Source organism: Zonotrichia leucophrys, chromosome 26, assembly GCF_028769735.1.
Source record: "Zonotrichia leucophrys gambelii isolate GWCS_2022_RI chromosome 26, RI_Zleu_2.0, whole genome shotgun sequence".
Classification (NCBI taxonomy): Eukaryota; Metazoa; Chordata; class Aves; order Passeriformes; family Passerellidae; genus Zonotrichia; species Zonotrichia leucophrys.
The window spans coordinates 3,524,900-3,549,780 of NC_088195.1; the positions used below are offsets into that span (position 1 = coordinate 3,524,900).

The 24,881-nt window shown below is 40.3% G+C and overlaps 1 protein-coding gene across 2 annotated transcripts in view; it reads right to left on the minus strand.

The window, feature by feature from the left end:
- Window positions 1-24,881, minus strand: part of ELK4 (ETS transcription factor ELK4) — a 45,545-nt gene that overhangs the window by 6,402 nt on the left and 14,262 nt on the right. Inside the window, exons 2-5 of one of the 2 annotated variants that reach the window (XM_064733081.1) lie at window positions 22,862-23,077; window positions 18,795-19,730; window positions 16,675-16,791; window positions 12,950-13,422 (exon numbers count right to left, since the gene is read on the minus strand). In XM_064733081.1, the coding sequence (XP_064589151.1) occupies window positions 13,324-13,422; window positions 16,675-16,791; window positions 18,795-19,730; window positions 22,862-23,068 (1,359 nt within the window). In that variant the 5' untranslated portion in view covers window positions 23,069-23,077 and the 3' untranslated portion in view covers window positions 12,950-13,323. Of the gene's footprint in view, window positions 1-12,949; window positions 13,423-16,674; window positions 16,792-18,794; window positions 19,731-22,861; window positions 23,078-24,881 lie in introns of those variants that run through there. The other variant, XM_064733082.1, reaches the window with a different exon arrangement.

Genomic DNA, 24,881 nt, shown 5'->3' on the forward strand with positions numbered 1-24,881 from the left:
GATTGATTGATTGATTGATTGCTAATTGCTCGCTGGCTGGACTCACTTCCCAACACCTCCAGTTCTCAGGTTTTAAAGTCATAAATTTCAAATTTAACAGGGTTAAAAACAAAAAAAATTAAATTGGTTTTGGCGTTTGAAGAGTTGTGGGATGGTTTGGGGTGGGAGGGATATTAAATCCTATAATTCCTTAAATCTTATAATTTCTTAAATCTTATAATTCCTTAAATCTTATAATTCCTTAAATCCCATAGAGCCCGAATGGGATCTGCTCTGGAGTTGGAATAAAATTGGAATTCCTGTTAGGGTTGGAATCAAATCCCAGAAGGGTTTGGGATCCTAAAAACCTTCTCATTCCAAGGCCAAGGACATCTCCACTATCCCAGGTTTTTCCAGCCTGGCCTTGGGCACTCTCAGGGATGGGGAAGCCACAAATTCTTTGGGAAATTCACATTTTTCAAGCACCAGCCTCCTCAAACTCTCCTGGAGTTGTTAAATTCCCATTTTCCTCGGAATTCTGGCTTTAGCTCATCCAGGGACACCTCCTGCCTCAAATCCCATTTATTCTGAGATCCTGCAATGAAACCAAACCCAATTCCAGGCCAGGCCGGAGCACCCCGGGGTGGAATTTGGAGATTTTTGGGATTTTGCCATCCCAAACCCTTCTGGATTTGATTCCAGGCTGTAATTCCTCTCCAGCTCCACACGGTGCCGCTGTTCCTCCTCTCAGGATAAACCACCCCGAATGAAATAAACCACCCGGAATGGAATAAACCACCCGGAATGAAATAAACCACTCGGAATGGAATAAACCACCCCGAATGAAATAAACCACTCGGAATGAAATAAACCACCCCGAATGAAATAAACCACTCGGAATGAAATAAACCACCCGGAATGAAATAAACCACTCGGAATGGAATAAACCACTCGGAATCAAATAAACCACTCGGAATGCAATAAACCACCCGGAATGGAATAAACCACCCGGAATGGAATAAACCACCCGGAATGAAATAAACCACTCGGAATGGAATAAACCACCCGGAATGGAATAAACCACTCGGAATGGAATAAACCACCCCGAATGAAATAAACCACCCCGAATGAAATAAACCACTCGGAATGAAATAAACCACCCCGAATGGAATAAACCACCCGGAATCAAATAAACCACCCGGAATGAAATAAACCACCCGGAATGAAATAAACCACCCGGAATGGAATAAACCACCCGAATGAAATAAACCACCCGGAATGAAATAAACCACCCGGAATGGAATAAACCACCCGGAATGGAATAAACCACCCGGAATGAAATAAACCACCCCGAATGAAATAAACCACCCGGAATGAAATAAACCACCCGGAATGAAATAAACCACCCGGAATGGAATAAACCACCCGGAATCAAATAAACCACTCGGAATGGAATAAACCACCCGGAATCAAATAAACCACCCGGAATGGAATAAACCACCCCGAATGAAATAAACCACCCGGAATGAAATAAACCACCCGGAATGGAATAAACCACCCCGAATGGAATAAACCACCCGGAATGAAATAAACCACCCGGAATGAAATAAACCACCCGGAATGGAATAAACCACCCGAATGAAATAAACCACCCCGAATGAAATAAACCACCCCGAATGAAATAAACCACTCGGAATGAAATAAACCACCCCGAATGAAATAAACCACCCGGAATGAAATAAACCACCCGGAATGAAATAAACCACTCGGAATGAAATAAACCACCCGGAATGAAATAAACCACCCGGAATGAAATAAACCACCCGGAATGGAATAAACCACCCGGAATGGAATAAACCACCCGGAATGAAATAAACCACCCGGAATGAAATAAACCACCGGAATGGAATAAACCACTCGGAATGAAATAAACCACCCGAATGAAATAAACCACCCGGAATGGAATAAACCACCGGAATGAAATAAACCACCCCGAATGAAATAAACCACCGGAATGGAATAAACCACCCGGAATCAAATAAACCACTCGGAATGAAATAAACCACCCGGAATGGAATAAACCACCCCGAATGGAATAAACCACCCGGAATGGAATAAACCACCCCGAATGAAATAAACCACCCCGAATGAAATAAACCACCCGGAATGAAATAAACCACCCGGAATGAAATAAACCACCCGGAATGGAATAAACCACCCGGAATGAAATAAACCACCCGGAATGGAATAAACCACCCGGAATGGAATAAACCACCCGAATGAAATAAACCACCCGGAATGGAATAAACCACCCGGAATGGAATAAACCACCCCGAATGAAATAAACCACCCGGAATGGAATAAACCACCCGGAATGGAATAAACCACCCGAATGAAATAAACCACCCCGAATGAAATAAACCACCCGGAATGAAATAAACCACTCGGAATGAAATAAACCACCCGGAATGAAATAAACCACCCGGAATGAAATAAACCACCCGGAATGGAATAAACCACTCGGAATGGAATAAACCACCCGGAATGAAATAAACCACCCGGAATGGAATAAACCACTCGGAATCAAATAAACCACCCGGAATGGAATAAACCACCCCGAATGAAATAAACCACTCGGAATGGAATAAACCACAGACAAAAAAAACAACCGCAAAAATACATTTACAGCAAAATAAAAACCAAAATCTGTCCTTCCTCGAGCCCCTCCCTGCATGAGAGCATCTCTGGGCCCTGCTGGGAGGAAATGAGCTCCAAAATTTGGGAAAAATTCCTCATTTGTGGCACAGCAGGGCCGGCGGCTCTGAGAGCATCTCTCGTTCTGGCCTGGCACGTTTGGTAAAACAGAATTCAATTTCTTCTTAATTAAAATCCACCATCACAGTTCTTGGGTAATTAAAATTAAGTTCTGTTAGGTAAAATTAAAATGAGTTTGGTAAAACAGAATTCAATTTCTTCTTAATTAAAATTCGCCATCACACTTCTTGGGCTTGATAATTCCAAGAATTAAAATTCTTAATTCAAATTCACCATCACACTTCTCGGGCTTGGTAATTAAAATTAAGTTCTGTTTGGTAAAATTAAAATTGAGTTTGGTAAAACAGAATTCAATTTTCTTCTCAATTAAAATTCACCATCACACTTCTTGGGCTTGATAATTCCAAGAATTAAAATTCTTCTTAATTAAAATTCACCATCACAGTTCCTGAGTTTGATTAATTCCAAGAATTAAAATTAAGTTCTGTTTGGTGAAATTAAAATGAGTTTTCTTTGGTAAAACAGAGTTCAATTTCTTCTTAATTAAAAATTCACCATCACAATTCTTGGGCTTGGGAATTCCAAGAATTAAAATTAAGTTCTGTTTGGTAAAATTAAAATTCAAATGAGTTTGGTAAAACAGAGCTCAATTTCTTTTCAATTAAAATTCACCATCACACTTCTTGTGCTTGATAATTCCAAGAATTAAAATTCTTCTTAATTAAAATTCACCATCACACTTCTTGGGTAATTAAAATTAAGTTCTGTTTGGTAAAATAAAAATTAGTTTGGTAAAACAGAATTCAATTTCTTCTTAATTAAAATTCACCATCACACTTCTTGGGTTTGGTAATTCCAAGAATTAAAATTAAGTTCTGTTTGGTAAAATTAAAATTGAGTTTGGTAAAACAGAATTCAATTTTCTTCTTAATTAAAATTCGCCATCACACTTCTTGGGCTTGATAATTCCAAGAATTAAAATTCTTAATTCAAATTCACCATCACACTTCTCGGGCTCGGTAATTAAGTTCTGTTTGGTAAAATTAAAATAAAAATTAGTTTGGTAAAACAGAATTCAATTTCTTCTCAATTAAAATTCACTATCACACTTCTTGGGCTTGGAAATTCCAATAATTAAAATTCTTCTTAATTAAAAATTCACCATCACAATTCTTGGGCTTGGGAATTCCAAGAATTAAAATTAAGTTCTGTTTGGTAAAATTAAAATTAAAATTAAAATTAAGAATTCTTTTTTGTTAAAGAGAGCTCGATTTCTTTTCAATTAAAATCCACCATCACAGTTCCTGAGTTTAAAAATGAAATTTAAATTGAGTTTAGAATTAAGTTCAGTTTGGTAAAATTAAAATTAAAATTGAGTTCTGTTCGGTAAAATTAAAATTAAAATTAAAATCGAGTTCTGTCGGTAAAACAAAGCTCAATTTCTTCTCAATTAAAAATCCACCATCACAGTTCTTGGTTTTGGCAATTCCAATCTCCATTTTGGAGAAATAGGGGAAAAAAATCCGAATTTAAGGAAATTTTCACCAGAATAGCACCTGATTTAACAACACTAAAATACAATTTACCTCAAAGTCTGAACTCCCTCCTCAGCACACTGAAAATTTATGTTTTTATATATATATATTATATATAAATATATATATTATATATTTATATTTATATAAATATAAACATATTTTATATCTATTTTATATATATAATATATATATTTATATATATATTTTATATAAATATATATATATATATTTTAAATTTATAAATTTATATTTATAAAAATTTCTATTTTTACTGAAAGTAAACAACAAACCAGTCCAATGAGCAGAAACTTTGTTAAAAATATTTATTTAAAAAAATACAATTGTTTTGCATGTCTGGTTGCACATAACTATGAACATAGGATTGACTTGAATATTTTGCTACAATGCTTTATTTTTTAAAGCCAGCTTGCATTATACAAAGCAAAAATCCCTCTGTCAGTTCTTACAGAAAATAGTTTTAACTATTCCCACCCCATATTTTTATTTTTTAAAAAAAGATTGCCATACATTGATTTTTTTTTTATTATTTTTTTATGGTTTTTTGCACAAAAATCGAAGCAAAAATAGAAAAAAGTCACCTGATTTCTCAGGAAAGACCTTCGTGAATTTTGAAATAAATTCCCAAAAACTGCCAAAGCGGCGTTTGTCACTTTGAAGTGTCAGGACAGTGCAAAGGAAATTTAAATTTAAATTTAAATTTAAATTTTTTAAAAGCTTTTCCTCCTGATTCGATTCAAACCTGAAATGTGCTCCAAAAGGAAATTTCAATTGAAATTTAAAAATTTCAATTTCCATTTAAAAGCTTTTCCTCAAACCTGAAATGTGCTCCAAAAGGAAATTTCAATTGAAATTTAAAAATTTAAATTTAAATTTTTTAAAAGCTTTTCCTCCTGATTCGATTCAAACCTGAAATGTGCTCCAAAAGGAAATTTAAATTTAAATTTAAAAATTTAAATTTCCATTTAAAAGCTTTTCCTCCTGATTCCATTCAAACCTGAAATGTGCTCCAAAAGGAAATTTCAATTGAAATTTAAAAATTTAAATTTAAATTTTTAAAATCTTTTCCTCCTGATTCCATTCAAACCTGAAATGTGCTCCAACAGGAAATTTCAATTGAAATTTAAAAATTTAAATTTTTAAAAGCTTTTCCTCCTGATTCCATTCAAACCTGAAATGTGCTCCAAAAGGAAATTTAAATTTAAATATTTAAATTTTTTAAAAGCTTTTCCTCCTGATTCGATTCAAACCTGAAATGTGCTATAAAAGGAAATTTCAATTGAAATTTAAATTTTTGAAAGCTTTTCCTCCTGATTCCATTCAAACCTGAAATGTGCTCCAAAAGGAAATTTCAATTTAAATTTAAATTTTAAATTTCCATTTTTAAAAGCTTTTCCTCCTGATTCCATTCAAACCTGAAATGTGCTCCAAAAGGAAATTTCAATTGAAATTTAAAAATTTAAATTTTTAAAAGCTTTTCCTCCTGATTCCATTCAAACCTGAAATGTGCTCCAAAAGGAAATTTCAATTTCAATTTAAAAATTTTAATTTAAATTTTTTAAAAGTTTTTCCTCAAACCTGAAATGTGCTCCAACACCTCCATCCCTGCCCTAAATCCAGTTAAAATTCAATAATTTGAATTTTTCATGATTTTTTTACACACTGAAGGTCTTCCTAAATGTTATCTCCTAAAAAGCAAAAAAATTTCAATTAACACTGAACAATTACTGAAAAACTTTGGCTATTGATGCACTTGCATTACATACCAGCATTTCTTTATTTTTTATTTTTTATTTTTTATTTTTTATTTTTTAAACACAATGGCGTTAAGATGCTCGAATAAAATATTTCAAAATTAAAAATATAAAATAAAATAAAAGGCTGAGAAGCAATTCTAGGGTCACCCAGCTGGAACAAGGGGTGACTTTTTGCAGAAAAATTCTCCAGTGTAGGAAGTTTCAAACACTCACTACAACACAATTTTGCCTCTTGAAATTTGTAATATATATATATATATATATTTATATTTATATATATTTATATAGAAAAAAAAAAAGAAAAAAAAATGTAACTCTGTTCTGGAAAGAGCCACTGGAAATGTTCCCTTTTTTTTTTTTTTTTGGGTTTTTTTGTGGAATTTTCTGGAAATCCCAGCAGGGGAAAAATCCAAAATCCAGAGGGAGGGATTGGCTGCCAAAAATCTGCCAAAAACCCAAAAAGCCTGAGAATTCCAGCCCAAAATCAGCTCCTAAATCCAGATGTGCACTCCAGGAATGGGGCAGGACAGCACACACAGCTGGATTTAAATGGATTTAAATGGATTTAAATGGATTAAAATGGATTTAAATTAATTTAAATTGATTTAAATCCCACTTAGACACAAAGAACTGCCCAACCCAACCAGCTCCAAAATCACCTTCCCAATCCAGATGTGCACTCCAGGAATTCACAGGACAACAACACAGCTGGACTGGCTAAAATTTGATTAAAATCAATTTAAATGGATTTAAATGGATTTAAATTGATTTAAATCCCTTCAAAACATAAAAATCTACCCAGCCCAAGGAAGTTGGAGCAGCTCCAAAATCACCTCCCCAATCCAGATGTGCACTCCAGGAATGGCCAGGACAGCGCACACAGCTGGATGGGGGTGCTGGAGTGCCTAAAATTGGATTTAAATGGATTTAAATGGATTTAAATGGATTTAAATTTATTTAAATTGATTTAAATCGCTCTTAGACACAAAGAACTGCCCAGCCCAACCAGCTCCAAAATCACCTTCCCAATCCAGATGTGCATTCCAGGAATGCACAGGACAGCGCACACAGCTGGAGTGGCTAAAAATTGATTTAAATCCATTTAAATATATTTAAATTTATTTAAATTTATTTAAATCCTCCTAAACCCCAAGCCCTGCCCCGCTGCCGGCTCTGTGCTGCTCCCCAGGATTTTTCCTCCCCCATTCCTGTGAATTCCTGATCTCCGTTATCACCACCGGCATTTTCCCTGGAATTATTTTATTTTTATTTTTTTTCCCTTTTTTATTTTGATTTTTGATTTTTTTTTTATTCCAAAATCGAGTTCTCAGCTGGGAAAGCAGAGGGGGAAAAAAGCAAAAATGATTCCATTGGTGCTGAGCCTGGGAGGGACGGGAGGCCAAAGGGTAACACTGCAAACATGGGGAAAAGGGATTTGGGAAAAAAGGGAATTTTTTTAGGAGGATTTTTGGAAAAAAGGGAATTTTGGGAGCATTTTTGGAATTTTAGGAGCATTTTTAGAAAATTTTAGGGCCATTTTTGGAAAATTTCAGGATCATTTTTGGAAAAAAGAGAATTTTTTTAGGAGCATTTTTGGAAAAAAGGAAATTTTAGGATCAGTTTTGGAAAATTTCAGGATCATTTTTGGAAAAAGGGAATTTTAGGGTCATTTTTGGTAAAAAGGGAATTTTAGGGTCATTTTTGGAAAAAAGGGAATTTTAGGATCATTTTTAGAAAAGTGAATTTTAGGATAATTTTTGGAATTTTAGGATCATTTTTAGAAAATTTTAGAGTTATTTTTTGGAAAAAAAGGGAATTTTAGGATCATTTTTAGAAAATTTTAGGGTCATTTTTGGAAATGGGAATTTTAGGATCATTTTTAGAAAAGTGAATTTTAGGATAATTTTTGGAATTTTAGGACCATTTTTAGAAAATTTTAGGGTTATTTTTTGGAAAAAAAGGGAATTTTAGGAGCATTTTTGGAAAAGGGAATTTTAGGGTCATTTTTAGAAAAAAAGGAATTTTTTCAGGACAATTTTTGGAAAAAAGGGAATTTTAGGAGCATTTTTGGAAAATGTTAGGGTCATCTTTGGAAAAGGAAATTTTAGGATTATTTTTCAAAAAAAGGGAACTTTAAGATCATTTTTGGAAAAAAGAACATTTTAGCATCATTTTTGGAAAAGGGAAAAAAAACCCCAAAATTCACAAATTTACAATCCAAAAGTCCATTTTTTTGATAAAAAAAATCCTAAAAATTCACAAATTCACTGTCCAAAACTCCATTCCCTCATGAAAAAAAAATAAAAATAAAAATAAGGCAGGGAAAATAAAAAAAATCCAAGAAAATAAAAATAAAATAAAAGAAAATAAAATCCTCAAACATCCCTGAATTCCAAATTTTCCTGATTGAGATGAAAATCTCAATAAAATCTCCTGCAGGATGGGGAGATTTCTTATATTTATATTTATATTGATTTTTGGGATATTTATATGGATTTATATGGATTTTGCATTTTTTTAATTTTCCTGCCTCATATTTTTATTTCTATTTTTCCCGCCTTATTTTTATTTTTCCTCCCTTATTTTTTTATTTTTCCTGCTTTATTTTTTATTTTTCCCGCCATATTTTTATTTTTCCTGCCTCATTTTTATTTTCCCTGCATCATTTTTTTTATTTTCCTGTATAATTTTTATTTTTCCTGCATAATTTTTATTTTTCCTGCCTTATTTTTATTTTTCCTCCCTTATATTTCTTTTTCCTGCCTCGTTTTTTTATTTATTTTCCCTGCCTCATATTTTTAATTTTCCTGCATCATTTTTATTTTTCCTGCTTAATTTTTTTTATTTTTCCCGCCTCATTTTTTTATTTTTCCTGTTTGATTTTTCCCATTTCCACAGGAAAATCTGGATTTCTGTGGAATTTTCTCGGCGAGGATCAGGAACCCACAAATATTTATTTATTTTTTAAGCTTTAACCCTCTATATAAAAAATAAAAAACCATTGAAGTGCAAAAATTTTACAAATTTTACAACAGCTAAAATTGGCTTTTCTCCACAAAGGGAATAAAGGGAATAAAGGCAATAAAGGGAATAAAGGGAAGCAATTAAATTGCAATTTTTTAGTGCTTATTAATGAATTTTTAATTCAAAATCCCACCCTGAAAATATCAAAAAAATTCAAAATATTCTTTGGCCAACCTGACCCAAAAAGTGCTGATTATTTATAAACAGAAATTTCTCAGAAATTTCTCCAAATATTAAAAATAAAATTAAAAATAATTCCAGATATTCCTGATTCGTTTTTGCATTTCAAAAAATTAAAATAAAATGAAAATAAAAATGGGAATATTGCACATTTTAAGGGCAATTTTGAATTATTTTCATTTTTTTTGCCTCTGACAGGAGCCAATGTAAAAAGAGAAAAAATTCAACTGAAAATTGAATTTTTTCTCTTTTTTTTTTGGTTTTTTTTCCCATTTTTCCCCTTTTTGAGCAAGAAAACAACGCCCAAAAAATAAAATTATTCCACCCACCTGTCACTTAAGAAATACACAAAAATGGGGGTTTTTTAATTTTTCAATATCAGGATATAAAAAATGGAAAAAATCAAAGAAAAATCCTGGGTTTTGTGGCTTTTAAAGGGAATTTCAAGCCTGAAAAAAATGGTAGAAAAAAAAGAAAATTTTGAGGAAAATTTTGGGAAAAATTTTGAATTTTCCATGGGATGAGTGCAATATTGACAATAAACAACGGCAGCTCCTCGGGCTCTGAGGATGAGGAAGGAAAAGGGATTTTTTGGGAATTTTTTATGGGGAAAATCCTCTAAAAAATGACCCCAAAATCAACATTTTCATTGTAAAATTTGGGGTAAAAACTGGGAAAAAAATGGAATTTTCCATGTGGGGAAAAGCAGGAAAATTTTAAAGAGTTGTGAGGGAAAAAAGAGAATTTTTCTGGGATTTTTTATGGGGAAAATCCTCTAAAAAATGACCCCAAAATCAACAGTTCCACTGCAAAATTTGGGGTAAAAACTGGGAAAATTTTGAGTTTTTCTGGAATTGCAGTCAGGGAAAACCTCCCCTAAAATCCAGGGGAAATTCCATTAAAATCCAGGGAAAATTCTCTAAAATCCAGGGGAAATTCCACCAAAATCCAGGGAAAATTCCACTAAAATCTATGGAAAATACCCTAAAATCCAGGGAAAATTCCACAAAAATCCAGGGGAAATTCCACAAAAATTCCACAAAAAATTCCACTAAAATCGAGAGAAAATTCCACTAAAATCCAAGGAAAATTCCCCCAAAATCCAGATAAAATTCCCTAAAATTCCACAAAAAATTCCACAAAAATCCAGGGAAAATGCACCAAAATCCAGGGAAAATTCCACCAAAATCCAGGGAAAATTCCCTAAAATCCAGGGCAAATTCCACTAAAATCCAGATAAAATTCCCTAAAATCCAGGGAAAATTCCACAAAATCCAGGGAAAATTCCACTAAAATTCCACAAAAAATTCCCTAAAATCCAGCGAAAATTCCACCAAAATCCAGGGGAAATTCCACTAAAATCCAGGGAAATTCCACGGGAAATTCCACAAAAAAGTCCACTAAAATCCACGGAAAATTCCCTAAAATCCAGGAGAAATTACACAAAAATCCAGGGAAAATGCCACAAAAACCAGGAAAAATTCCACCAAAATCCAGGGAAAATTCCCTAACATCCAGGGGAAATTCCACTAAAATTCCACAAAAAATTCCACTAAAATCCAAGGAAAATTCCCCTAAAATCCAGGGGAAATTCCACTAAAATCTATGGAAAATTCCACCAAAATCCAGATAAAATTCCTTAAAATCCAGGGAAAATTCCACAAAAATTCCACAAAAAATTCCACCAAAATTCCAGGGAAAATTCCACAAAATCCAGGGAAAATTCCACTAAAATTCCACAAAAAATTCCACTAAAATTCAGGGAAAATGCCACTAAAATCCAGGGAAAATTCCCTAAAATCCAGGGAAAATTCCACTAAAATTCCACAAAAAATTCCCCCAAATCCAAGGAAAATTCCACAAAAAATTCCACCAAAATCCAGGGGAAATTCCACAAAACCCAAGAGAAATCCCTCAAAATTGCAGGAAAATCCTCCCAAAACTTGCAGGAAAACCTCCTAAAATTGCAAGGAAAGCCCCTAAAACTCAGGGAAAACCTCCCAAAATTACAAGAAAACCCCAAAACTGCAGGAAAATCCCAAAACTACAAGAGAACTCCCCAAATTTGCAAGAAAATCCTCCCAGAACTACAAGAAAACCCCAAAATTACAGGAAAACCTCCAGAATTGCAGGAAATCCTCCCAATAACTACAAGAAAATCCCAAAACTGCAGGAAATCCTCCCAAATTTGCAGGAAAAACCTCCCAAGAATTGCAGGAAAATCTCCCAGAACTTGCAGGAAAATCCCCTAAAACTCAGGGAAAACCTCCCAAAATTCCAAGAAAACCCCAAAACTACAGGAAAATCCCAATGAAATCCTCCCAAAACTCCAAGAAAATCCCAAAACCGCAAGAAAACCTCCCAAGAACTGCAGGAAAAACCTCCTGAAACTGCAGGAAATCCTCCCAAAATTGCAGGAAAATCTCCCAAATTTGCAGGAAAACTCCCAGAACTTGCAGGAAAATCCCCTAAAACTCAGGAAAATCCTCCCAAAACTACAAGAAAATCCCAAAATTTCAGGAAAACCCCAAAATTGCAGGAAAAACCTCCAAGAACTGCAAGAAAATCCTCCCAAAATTACAAGAAAACACCAAAACTGCAGGAAAACCCCAAAGGAAAACCTCCCAAAACTCCAAGAAAACCTCCCAAAATTGCAGGAAAACCTCCCAAAACTACAACCCCAAAACTGCAGGAAAATCCCAAATTTGCAGGAAAATCCTCCCAAGAATTGCAGGAAAAACCTCCCAAAATTACAACAAAAACCTTCCAAAACTACAAGAAAACCCCAAAATTTCAGGAAAATCCCAAAATTCCAAGAAAACCCCAAAATTACAAGAAAAACCTCCCAAAATTGCAGGAAAATTCCCCAAAATTGCAGGAAAAACCCTCCCAGAATTGCAGGAAAACCTCCCCAAAATTCCAAGAAAACCCCAAAATTTCAGGAAAATCCCAAAATTGCAGGAAAATCCCAAAATTACAGGAAAACCTCCCAAAACTACAAGAAAATCCTCCCAAAACTGCAGGAAAATTCCCCAGAATTGCAAGAAAACCCCAAAATTACAGGAAAATCCCAAAATTGCAGGAAAATCCCAAAATTACAGGAAAATCCCAAAGGAAATCCTCCCAAAATTACAGGAAAATCCCAAAAGAAAACCTCCCAGAACTGCAGGAAAATCCTCCCCAAAATTCCAAGAAAATCCCAAATTTGCAGGAAAACCTCCCAAAACTACAACCCCAAAACTGCAGGAAAATCCCAAATTTGCAGGAAAATCCTCCCAAAATTCCAGGAAAATCCCAAAATTCCAAGAAAACCCCAAAATTCCAAGAAAACCCCAAAATTCCAAGAAAACCCTCCCAGGCTGTGGCACCAGAACTGTTCAGACTCCACCCTGCAAACCCGCGAGAATCCAACGGGAAATTTCCAAATTTCCAACCCCAAAAATTCCACAAAATTAGAAAAAATAAATCCTTGAAGAAAACAAAATAATAATAAATTCTCCCTGTGATAAAATAAAATGAAAATAAAATCAAGCAAGGAAAATTCTGGTTTTTTTGTTGCTGCAGAAATTGTGATTTGGGCGATATTCCCACCTCGATATTCCCAAATTTTTTATTTTTTTTCCTGGAATTCCAGCTTCCATCAGGATTTCAGGGTTTCTCCTTGCTGAGCACAGGAACAGAGAAAGTTTTTTATTTTTTGTTTGATTTTTTTTCCCAAAAAAAGTCACAAAGAAAAATCCTCCTTTAGTGCTGTCGGTGCTGCAAAATCTCCCAAAAAAAATTCCAAAAATTTTCTTTTTGGATTTGGGAAAAAAAAAAATTCCAAAGTTGAGGAGGAGAAAAAATTCGGAGCTGCAGCTCCTATTAAGGCGTTTGCATAAACATTCCCAACCTGGATTCTTCCAAAAAAATTCAGATTTTTGCACCAAAAAAATGATTTTTTTTTGGTTTTTTTTTTGGATTTGGGAATGGTAACAACTCCAAGTGTTGAGATCAGTGGAATTATGAATTTTTTTGTTTTTTTTGGTAAAAAATAAATTTATTTTTTTGTGCTATGTCTTCTGCAGGTCTGGGGAAAAGGGGCCGGGGGTGGAGGGTCCGTCCAGTCCTGACAGGGTGAAGGGGCCGTGGCTGTTGAGCACGGATGGAAACTGAAAAATAAATCAAAATAAAATTAAATTAAATTAAATTAAATAATCAGCGAAAAAAATTTCATTTAATTCGATGGTTTTTTGGAATATTTGGGTGTAAAAAAGGGAAAAAAATGAATGTGGTAAGGGAATGAAGGGAAAGCAGCTCGGTGCTGTTGTGGATTTTAATTGAATTTTTAATGGCTGGGGATGGGAATGCCTGGGGAAATGGGATTTATGGGAAAATGGGATTCCTGGGGAATGGGAATTCCTGGGAAATGGGAATCCCTGGGAAAAATGGAATCCCTGGGAAAAATGGGATTTCTGGGAAAAATGGAAATCCCTGGGAAAAATAGAATTTATGGGAAAAAATGGAATCCCTGGGAAATGGGAATTCCTGGGAATGGGAATCCTGGGAAAAATGGAATCCCCAGAAAATGGGAATCCATGGAGAATGGGAATCCCTGGAAAAGGGAAACCTCTGGGAAATGGGAATCTCTGGGAAATGGGAATCCCTGGGAAATGGGAATCCCTGGGAAAAATGGGATTTATGGGAAAAAATGGAATCCTTGGACAATGGGAATCTGGGAAATGGGAATCCCTGGGGAAAATGGAATTTATGGGAAAAAATGGAATCTCTGGGAAAAATGGAATCTCTGGGAAATGGGAATCCCTGGAAAAGGGGAATCCTTGGAAAATGGGAAGCCCTGGAAAAAATGGGAATTCCTGGGAAATGGGAATCCCTGGGAAAAATGGAATTTATGGGGAAAATGGAATTCCTGGGAAAAATGGAATTCCTGGGGAATGGGAATCCCTGGGAAAAAATGGGATTTCTGGGAAAAAAATTGAATCCTTGGATAATGGGAATCCCTGGGACATGGCAATCCCTGGGAAAAATGGGAATCCCTGCAGAAGGGAAACCCTGGGAATGGGAATCCCTGGGAAAAAATGGAATCCCTGGGAAAAATGGGAATCCCTGGGACATGGGAATCCCTGGGACATAGGAATCCTTGGAAAATGGGAATCCCTGGAGAATGGGAATCCTTGGGAAAAGGGGAATCCCTGGACATTGGCACTCCCTGGGGAATGGGAATCCCTGGGAAATTGGGAATCCCTGGGAAAAGGGGAATCCCTGGGGAACCCCTGGACAATGGCACTCCCTGGGGAATGGGAATCCCTGGGAATGGCTGGGAATGGGAATCATTGGGGAATGCTTGGACAAATGGGAATCCCTGGGAAAAATGGAATGCCTGGGAAAAGGGGAATCCTTGGAAAATGGGAACCCCTGGACAATGGCACTCCCTGGGGAATGGAAATCCCTGGGAATGTGAATGCCTGGGAATCCCTGGGAATGGGAATGCCTGGGAATGGCTGGGAACGCCTGGGAAATGGGAATCCCTGGGAAAAGGGGAATCCCTGGGAGAATGGGAATGCCTGGGAAATGGGAGTCTCTGTGAATCCCTGGGAAATGGGAACCCCTGGACAATGGCACTCCCTGGGGAATGGGAATCCCTGGGAATGGCTGGGAATCCCTGGGGAATGGGAATCCCTGGGAATCCCTGGGGAATGGGAATCCCTGGGAAAAGGGGAATCCCTGGAAAAGGGCAATCCCTGGGGAATGGGAACGCCTGGGAAAAGGGAAACCTCTGGAAAAGGGAAACCTCTGGGAAATGGGAATCCCTGGGAAAATGGGAACCCCTGGAAAATGGGAATCCCTGGGAAATGGGAACCCCTGGACAATGGCATTGACGGGGGATGGGAATCCCTGGGAATCTCTGGGAAATGGGAACCCCTGGACAATGGCACTCCCTGGGGAATGGAAATCCCTGGGAATCCCTGGGAATGGGAACCCCTGGAAGAGGGGAATCCCTGGGGAATGGGAATCTCTGGGAATGGGAATCCCTGGGGAATGGGAATGCCTGGGAATGGGAATCCCTGCAGAAGGGAAACCCTGGGAATGGGAATCCCTGGAAAAGGGGAATCCCTGGAGAATGTGAAGGAATCCCTGGGGAATGGGAATGCCTGGGAAATGGGAATCCTTGGGAAAAGGGGAACACCCCTGGACAATGGCATTGCCTGGGGAATGAAAATCCCTGGGAATGCCTGGAAGAGGGGAATCCCTGGAAATTGGAATCCCTGGAAATTGGAATCCCTGGGAAAAGAGAAATCCCTGGAAAAGGGAAACCCCTGGACAATGGCATTCCCTGGGGAATGGAAATCCCTGGGAATGCCTGGGAATGGGAATCCCTGGGAATGGGAATCCCTGGGAATGCCTGGGAATGTGAATGCCTGGGAATCCCTGGGGAATGTGAACCCCTGGGAATGGCGGGAATGTGAATGCCTGGGAATGCCTGGGGAATGTGAACCCCTGGGAATGGCGGGAATCCCTGGGAATGGGAACCCCTGGGAATGGCGGGAATGGCGGGAATGGCGGGAATGGCTGGGGAATGGGAACCCCTGGGAATGGCGGGAATGCCTGGGGAATGGGAACCCCTGGGAATGGCGGGAATGCCTGGGGAATGGGAACCCCTGGGAATGGCTGGGAATCCCTGGGAATGGGAACCCCTGGGAATGGCGGGAATGTGAATGGCTGGGAATGCCTGGGGAATGTGAACGCCTGGGAATGGCGGGAATGGCTGGGGAATGGGAACCCCTGGGAATGGCGGGAATGCCTGGGGAATGGGAATCCCTGGGAATGGCTGGGAATCCCTGAGGAATGTGAACCCCTGGGAATGGCGGGAATGTGAACCCCTGGGAATGTGAACCCCTGGGAATGGCGGGAATGGCTGGGAATGTGAACCCCTGGGAATGGCGGGAATGTGAATGCCTGGGAATGCCTGGGGAATGGGAATCCCTGGGAATGGCGGGAATGGCGGGAATGTGAACCCCTGGGAATGGCGGGAATGCCTGGGGAATGGGAACCCCTGGGAATGGCGGGAATGCCTGGGGAATGGGAACCCCTGGGAATGGCTGGGAATCCCTGGGAATGGGAGTCCCTGGGAATGGCTGGGAATCCCTGGGGAATGGGAACCCCTGGGAATGGCGGGAATGCCTGGGGAATGTGAACCCCTGGGAATGGCGGGAATGCCTGGGAATGTGAACCCCTGGGAATGGCGGGAATGCCTGGGAATGTGAACCCCTGGGAATGGCGGGAATGCCTGGGAATGTGAACGCCTGGGAATGGCGGGAATGCCTGGGAATGTGAACCCCTGGGAATGGCGGGAATGCCTGGGAATGTGAACCCCTGGGAATCCCTGGGAATGGCGGCCGTACCTGGAAGAGGGAGCTGGCTCCCTGCAGGCGGGCGGGGCTGAGCGGCGCCACCGGGCTCAGGGTGCTCCAGAAGTGGATGCTGGAGAGCAGCGGGCTGGGCGTCAGCAGGATGGGCGTCTGCAACGAGACAGCGTCAGAGCGACCCGCGGAATCCTGGCTTTCCATGGAATTACAGCTTTTCTTGTGGAATTCCAGCCTTTCCCCACAGAATTCCAGCCTTTCCCCATGGAATTCCACCATGGAAATTCCAGCCTTTCCCCACGGAATTACACCATGGAAATTCCAGCCTTTCCCCACGGAATTCCAGCTTTTCCCCATGGAATTCCAGCAGCGGAAATCCAGTCCTTCCTGTGGAATTCCAGCCTTTCCATGGAATTCCAGCTTTTCCATGGAATTACAGCCTGCCCCGCGGAATTACAGCTTTCCATGGAATTCCAGCCTTTCCCACGGAATTACAGCATGGAAATTCCAGCCTTCCCCATGGAATTCTGGCTTTTCCATGGAATTACAGCCTGCCCACGGAATTACGGCTTTTCCATGGAATTACGGCTTCCCATGGAATTACAGCCTTTCCATGGAATTACAGCTTTTCCCCATGAAATTCCAGCCTTTCCCCACGGAATTACACCATGGAAATTCCACCCTTTTCCATGGAATTACAGCCTTCCCCACGGAATTCCAGCAAGGAAATTCCAGCCTTTCCCCACAGAATTCCAGCCTTTCCTGTAGAATTCCAACCCCTTCCCCATAGAATTCCAGCTTTTCCAGCCCTTCCTGTAGAATTCCAGCCTTTCCCTATGGAATTCCAGCCTTTCCCTATGGAATTCCAGCCTTTGGTGAATTAACACCAAATTTCTGTTTGATTAAACATAAAAAAACCCAAAAACCCAAGCAGGGAGTGACATCCTGAGTTTTGAATCCCTGCATACAATGAACGATTCATTTCCTTATGCTGGCTGTTTTAACATCATCACTATTGTTAGTTTAAACAAAAAACACAAAAAAAACCCAAAAAAAACCCAAAAAAACAAAAAAAAAAGAAAAAAAGAAGAAGAAAAAAAAGAAGAAAGCAGGAAGGGAACTGAGGGAGATTTGATCACCTGAGGGAAAAGAAGGAAGCAGGAAGGGAATGGAGGGAGATTTGATCACCTGAAAAAATGAGAAGTCAGGAAGAGAACTGAAGGAGATTTGATCACCTGAGAGAAAAAAAGAAATCAGGAAGGGAATTGAGGGAGATTTGATCACCTGAGAGAAAAGAAGAAAGCAGGAAGGAAGGGGATTGAGGGAGATTTGATCACCTGAGAGAAAAGGAGAAAGCAGGAAGGGAACTGAGGGAGATTTGATCACCTGAGAGAAAAGGAGAAAGCAGGAAGGAAAGGGATTGAGGGAGATTTGGTCACCTGAAAAAAGAAGAGAGCAGGAAGGGAATTGAGGGAGATTTGATCACCTGAGAGAAAAAAAGAAATCAGGAAGGGGGTGGAGGGAGATTTGATCACCTGAGAGAAAAGAAGAAAGCATAAAGTGAAACTGAGGGAGGTTTGATCACTTGAGAGAAAAGGAGAAAGCAGGAAAGGAACTGAGGGAGGTTTGATCACCTGAGGGAAAAGGAGAAAGCAGGAAGGGAATGGAGGGAGATTTGATCACCTGAAAAAAGAAGAAAGCAGGAAGGGGGTGGAGGGAGATTTGATCACCTGAGAGAAAAGGAAGCAGGAAGGGAACTGAGGGAGATTTGGTCACCTCAGAGAAAAGGAGAAAGCAGGAAGGGAACTGAGGGAGATTTGATCACCTGAGAGAAAAAGGAGCAGGAAGGGAACTGAGGGAGGTTTGATCACCTGAGAACAAAGAAGGAAGCAGGAAGGGAATGGAGGGAGGTTTGATCACCTGAGGGAAAAGAAGGAAGCAGGAAAGGAACTGAGGGAGGTTTGATCACCTGAGAACAAAGAAGGAAGCAGGAAAGGAACTGAGGGAGATTTGATCACCTGAAAAAAAGGAAGCAGGAAGGGGATTGAGGGAGATTTGATCACCTGAGAGAAAAGGAGAAAGCAGGAAGGGAACTGAGGGAGATTTGATCACCTGAAAAAAGAAGAAAGCAGGAAGGGAACTGAGGGAGATTTGGTCACCTGAGAGAAAAGTGCAGGAGTCAGAGAGGCCGTGGGCAGGGAAGGGCTCAGGATGCCCAGCGGGCTGGGGTCGCTGCCCGTGATGACCAGGGTGGGCGCCAGCTCCAGCCCTTTGGGTTTCTTCGCTCTGGAGAGGTGATTGGCGATCTCCTTCTCCATCCCGGCGGGATCCTGCTGCTCCCCGGCCTCCGGGGAGGGCGGCTGCAGGCTGGGCGCCGCCTCCAGCTGCTGCGAGCTCCCCGACTCCATGTCCGTGTCAATGTCCAGCTCGGGGTTGGAGCTCAGCGGCGGCGAGGGCGGCGCCGAGGGCGCCTGGAGCGCGGGGGACACTGAGGCGAGGGGCGGGGTGGGGGCGTAGCCGGAGCTCAGGTTGGGCAGAGGGGGCGGAGGAGCTTCGGGAACGCTGAGCTTGGGCAGCACGAGGCTCTCCAGGGTGTGCAGCGGCTCCTCGGAGCTCAGCGGCAGCGAGGAGGCCGCGGCGGGGCCGGCGGAGGCCGCGGAGGTGACGGCCGCGGCTGAGGGGCTGCTGGACACCAGCGGGGCACAGGGCGGCTTTTTGGAGGGCACGGTGACAAATTTGATGACGGAAGGGGTGGTGGCGTCCTGAGGTTTCTTCTCCGCCAGCTTCTCGGCCGGGTTCTCGATTTTGATGGACCTGAAGAGCTTCACGCTGGAGGAGTTGAGGGAGTTGAGGGTGAAGGAGGAGTACAGGCCTGAGTGGATGTAATCGTTGCGGCTCGAGGATTTCGCACAGGATTGGGATTTCTCCTTGCCGCAGCTCTCCGCCTCCTTGGGGGTGCTGGTGACCTCCCCAAATCCAGGAATTTCGGGGTCCCCCTCCATCCTGCCCACCACAAGGGGGTCCATGTTCAGGATCTCGGGGTAGGAAACGAATTTGTACACAAATTTCTTCCCGTTCACCTTCTTGATGATATTCTGGTGGAGGAGAAGACAAAAGTATATTTAGATCTTTCTCCAGATTGATTTTCTTCCTGCAAACACTGCCTAAAATAGGCAGAGGAATTAAAGTCTGTAATCTTTCGGCCAAAAAAAAAAAAAATAAAAAAAAAGAACGTTTCGTCTTTTCCTGTTTTAAAAACACCCTGAGTGTTCCAGTTCTGTTCTTGGAGCTGGCAGACAAAACACTGCAACAGGTGAGCTTAACCTGACATTAAACACACTAAAAACAGCTTAAAAAATGCCAAGAAATCCTGATTAATATAAAAAAAATTGCTCTTTACTCCCAGCAAGGATCACTTAGCTGGGAACACTATGGATAATTTAAAGGTTTTCTCCAGGACTGCAGAACTGAGAGCTTGCACTTCAAACCAAACCACCTTTATTCTTAATAAGATGCTAATAAAGGAAAATAAAGCAGCTGAACTCGTCAGCAGAACGCAGGCTAATCAGTTATTTCAATACCACAGAACAGCATCTGTCAAACTTGTTTTGCTCCTCGGCGAAATGCCACGCACACTTTGCGCTGGGAATTATCCTTATTTATCACTCCCTGATTGCTGCTGAGATCTCTGGGTGCCAAAAGCAGATTTGTGATGAGCACCAGCTCCCTCCTCCCACCTGCTCCAGGCTCCTCAGAAACTGAGGGTTTATTTTTATCGTGGGGATAAAGGGAAACAGAGGTGAGAAACTCCAAGGTGTTGGATAAACAAAAAGCTCCTTACTCTGCTGGGCTGAAAATAATGGGCAAAGTGAAGGTGAAATACACAGAGAAAATAAAAATGCTCAGGGATGGAAAATGTTTATTTTGAAAGGGATAAATGGAAAGAGAAAGCTGCAAAAAGTGGTGTAATACTCAGGCTCTCCATCATCATCCTCTCCCTGTATAAACTGTAAAAAGTGGTGCAATGTTCAGGCTCTCCATCATCATCCTCTCCCTGTATAAACTATTTTATAGAAACTATATTTTTCCCTTTTTTTTTATCATTTCTGACTACACCAAACAGAATTTCCACGAATATTTTCCAGCAGAACATTCATCCTTCTGGGTAAGATACAGCGGGAATTAAACCAGGCAAAATATTAATTCAGCATCTCCTATAGATTCTCTGTTTAATGAACGCAGCTTAAACTTCTTCCTGTGAAATAAAAACTCTCCCTGTGCTTTATTGGGAATTTAAACCTTAAAACTCTCCCTGTGCTTTATTTGGATTTTAACCCTTAAAACTCTCCCTGTGCTTTACTGGGATTTTAACCCTTAAAACTCTCCCTGTGCTTTATTGGGATTTTAACCCTTAAAACTCTCCCTGTGCTTTACCTGGATTTTAACCCTTAAAACTCTCCCTGTGCTTTATTGGGATTTTAACCCTTAAAACTCTCCCTGTGCTTTATCTGGATTTTAACCCTTAAAACTCTCCCTGTGTTTTACCTGGATTTTAAACCTTAAAACTCTCCCTGTGCTTTACTGGGATTTTAACCCTTGCTGGGTGTGTGTAAATCTCCCTGTGCTTTAGCTGGAAATTAACCCTTAAAACTCTCCCTGTGCTTTACCTGGATTTTAACCCTTAAAACTCTCCCTGTGCTTTACCTGGATTTTAACCCTTAAAACTCTCCCTGTGCTTTACCTGCATTTTAACCCTTGGATTTTTGGAAGGGGGATGAGGATCCAAAGGCAAATTTGGATGAGCAAAACCACCAGAACCTCCCAAAACAAAGCAGCAAAACTCTCCCTGTGCTTTACTGGGATTTTAACCCTTAAAACTCTCCCTGTGCTCTATCTGGATTTTAACCCTTAAAATTCTCCCTGTGCTTTAGTGGGATTTTAACCCTGAAAACTCTCCCTGTGCTTTACCTGGATTTTAATCCTTAAACTCTCCCGATTCCTTCGGTGTAGATAAGGGGGATGAGATCCAAAGGCAAATTTGGATGAGCAAAACCCCAGACTCCCAAACAAAGCAGCAAAACTCTCCTGTGCTTTACCTGCATTTTAACCTTCTCTGTGTAAACTCTCCTGTGCTTTACCTGGAAATTAACCCTTAAAACTCTCCCTGTGCTTCACCTGGATTTTAACCCTTGCAGGGCTGTGGATTTGTGGAAGGGGGATGAGGATTCCTAAGACAAACTTGGATGAGCAAAACCACCAGAACCTCCCAACACAAAGCAGCAAAACTCTCCCTGTGCTTTACTGGGATTTAACCCTTAAAACTCTCCCTGTGCTTTACTGGCATTTTAACCCTCAAAACTCTCCCTGTGCTTTACTGGGATTTTAACCCTTGCTGGGTGTGTGTAAATCTCCCTGTGCTTTACCTGGATTTTAACCCTTAAAACTCTCCCTGTGCTTTACCTGGATTTTAACCCTTAAAACTCTCCCTGTGCTTTATCTGGATTTTAACCCTATTAAGATACTCCAAAGGCTTTATGGGAAATAACCCAAAACTCTCCCTGTGCTTTAGTTGGATTTTAACCCTTAAAACTCTCCCTGTGCTTTACTTGGGATTTTAACCCTTAAAACTCTCCTGTGTTTTATCTGCATTTTAACCCTTAAAACTCTCCCTGTGATTTACTGGATTTAACCTTAAACTCTCCCTGGACTTTAACCCTTGCAGGGCTGTGGATTTGTGGAAGGGGGATGAGGATCCAAAGCAAATTGGATGAGCAAAACCACCAGAACCTCCCAAAACAAAGCAGCAAAACCTCCCTTTACTGATTTTAACCTTGCTGGTGTGTAAATCTCCCTGTGCTTACTGGAATTAACCCTAAAACTCTCCTGTGCTTTATCTGGATTTAACCTTAAAACTCTCCTGTGTTTACTGGGATTTTAACCTTCAAACTCTCCCTGTGCTTCACTGCATTTAACCCTGCAGGGCTGTGGATTTGTGGAAGGGGTGAGGATTCCTAGAAAGATGAGCAACCCCAGAACCTCCAACACAAGCAGCGAGGAGGAAACAGCGCAGCGATAAACGAAATTCAAACCCAACCCAACCCCTTTAAACAAAGCAGCTCAACTTCCTTCAGGCTGGCACAGCCAGGAGGAGGAGGAGGAATAGAGGAGGAGGGAACAAAGCTCCTCAGCTCAGAGGGATGAGGATTGAGCAGCGTTTCCAGCCTACCTTCACGTAGTAGTAGCGCAGCGCGCGGCTGAGTTTGTCATAGTTCATGCTGGGCTTGTTCTTGCGGATCCCCCAGAGCCTGGCCACCTCCTCTGCCTGCAGCAGCTTGAATTCCCCGTCGTTGGAGGTCCAGCAGATGATGTTCTTGTTCTGGGGCTCTTGCAGCAGCTGGAGGAGGAACTGCCACAGGGTGATGGCACTGTCCATAGCAGAGAGCTGCAATTCACAAAGCAACGTTAAGCATTTCCCTCCTTTCTCTCCCTACAAGGGGGTGAAGAAAACAAAAATTAAAAAAAAAAACCAAAAAAAATATGGAGCAGGGATTCAGGGATTGTTATTTCCAAAGGCAGCAAGAGTAAAAAAATTATTAGTCACCAGTGGTGAAAGATGTTCCCTGCAGAAGTGAGGGGCTGAGTGAGTGCCAACGCTGGCGTCTCCTCCCACATGGCAGTACTTTGCACATGGGTTATATTTAGCCTCATTTAACTAAATCAGGTCACTTTGGGTAAGTTGCAGTGAGTCATTACCCCTCCAAAAAAAAAATAAAAAAATAAATAAAATAAATGTTTCCAAGTTGTTCCATGTTCACCCAACTCTGGCTTGTGGGGCTTTGTGAGAAAGAGCTCAGGTACAGCCAGGTAGGGATGAAGGCACCCCCTCACCTCCTCCCACTGCTCAGCTCCAGGAAGGTGCCAGAGCCAAAACAACTCAATTCCCATCAGTTTTCAGTCTCCCAATCTCCCTCCAAATCCTTCTTTTCCAGATTTTTTTAAAATGAGAATTAACACAAAATTAAATTAAAATTATTCCAAACACAGCCTTTGCTCGACTCTTCATTCCTGCCATGTCTTACCCACATCAATGATTTAGGCTGAGGTTTTTTAGGACTGATATCAATGATTTAGGCTGGGATTTAGGACTGATATCAATGATTTAGGCTGGGATTTAGGACTGATATCAATGATTTAGGTTGGGATTTAGGACTGATATCAATGATTTAGGCTGGGATTTAGGACTGATATCAATGATTTAGGCTGGGATTTTCCAGGACTGATATCAATGATTTAGGCTGGGATTTAGGACTGATATCAATGATTTAGGCTGGGATTTTCTAGGACTGATATCAATGATTTAGGCTGGGATTTTCTAGGACTGATATCAATGATTTAGGCTGGGATTTAGGACTGATATCAATGATTTAGGCTGGGATTTTCCAGGACTGATATCAATGATTTAGGCTGGGATTTTCTAGGATACCAGTTCATTCCTGCTCTAAAGTTGTTGATTTTCCCTCCTGCTCCCACTGCACAGCTCCAGGAAGGTGCCAGAGCCAAAACAACTCAATTCCCATCAGTTTTCAGTCTCCCAATCTCCCTCCAAATCCTTCTTTTCCAGATTTTTTTAAAATGAGAATTAACACGAAATTAAATTAAAATTATTCCAAACGCAGCCTTTGCTCAGCTCTCCATCCCTGCCATGTCTTACCCACATCAATGATTTAGGTTGGGATTTTCCAGGACTGATATCAATGATTTAGGCTGGGATTTTCTAGGACTGATATCAATGATTTAGGCTGGGATTTTCTGGACTGATATCAATAATTTAGGCTGGGATTTTCTAGACTGATATCAATAATTTAGGCTGGGATTTAGGACTGATATCAATGATTTAGGCTGGGATTTTCTAGACTGATATCAATAATTTAGGCTGGGATTTAGGACTGATATCAATGATTTAGGCTGGGATTTTCTGGACTGATATCAATAATTTAGGCTGGGATTTTCTAGCACTGATATCAATGATTGAGGCTGGGATTTAGGACTGATATCAATAATTGAGGCTGGGATTTTCTAGACTGATATCAATGATTTAGGCTGGGATTTAGGACTGATATCAATGATTTAGGCTGGGATTTAGGACTGATATCAATGATTTAGGCTGGGATTTTCTAGCACTGATATCAATGATTTAGGCTGGGATTTAGGACTGATGTCAATGATTTAGGCTGGGATTTTCCAGG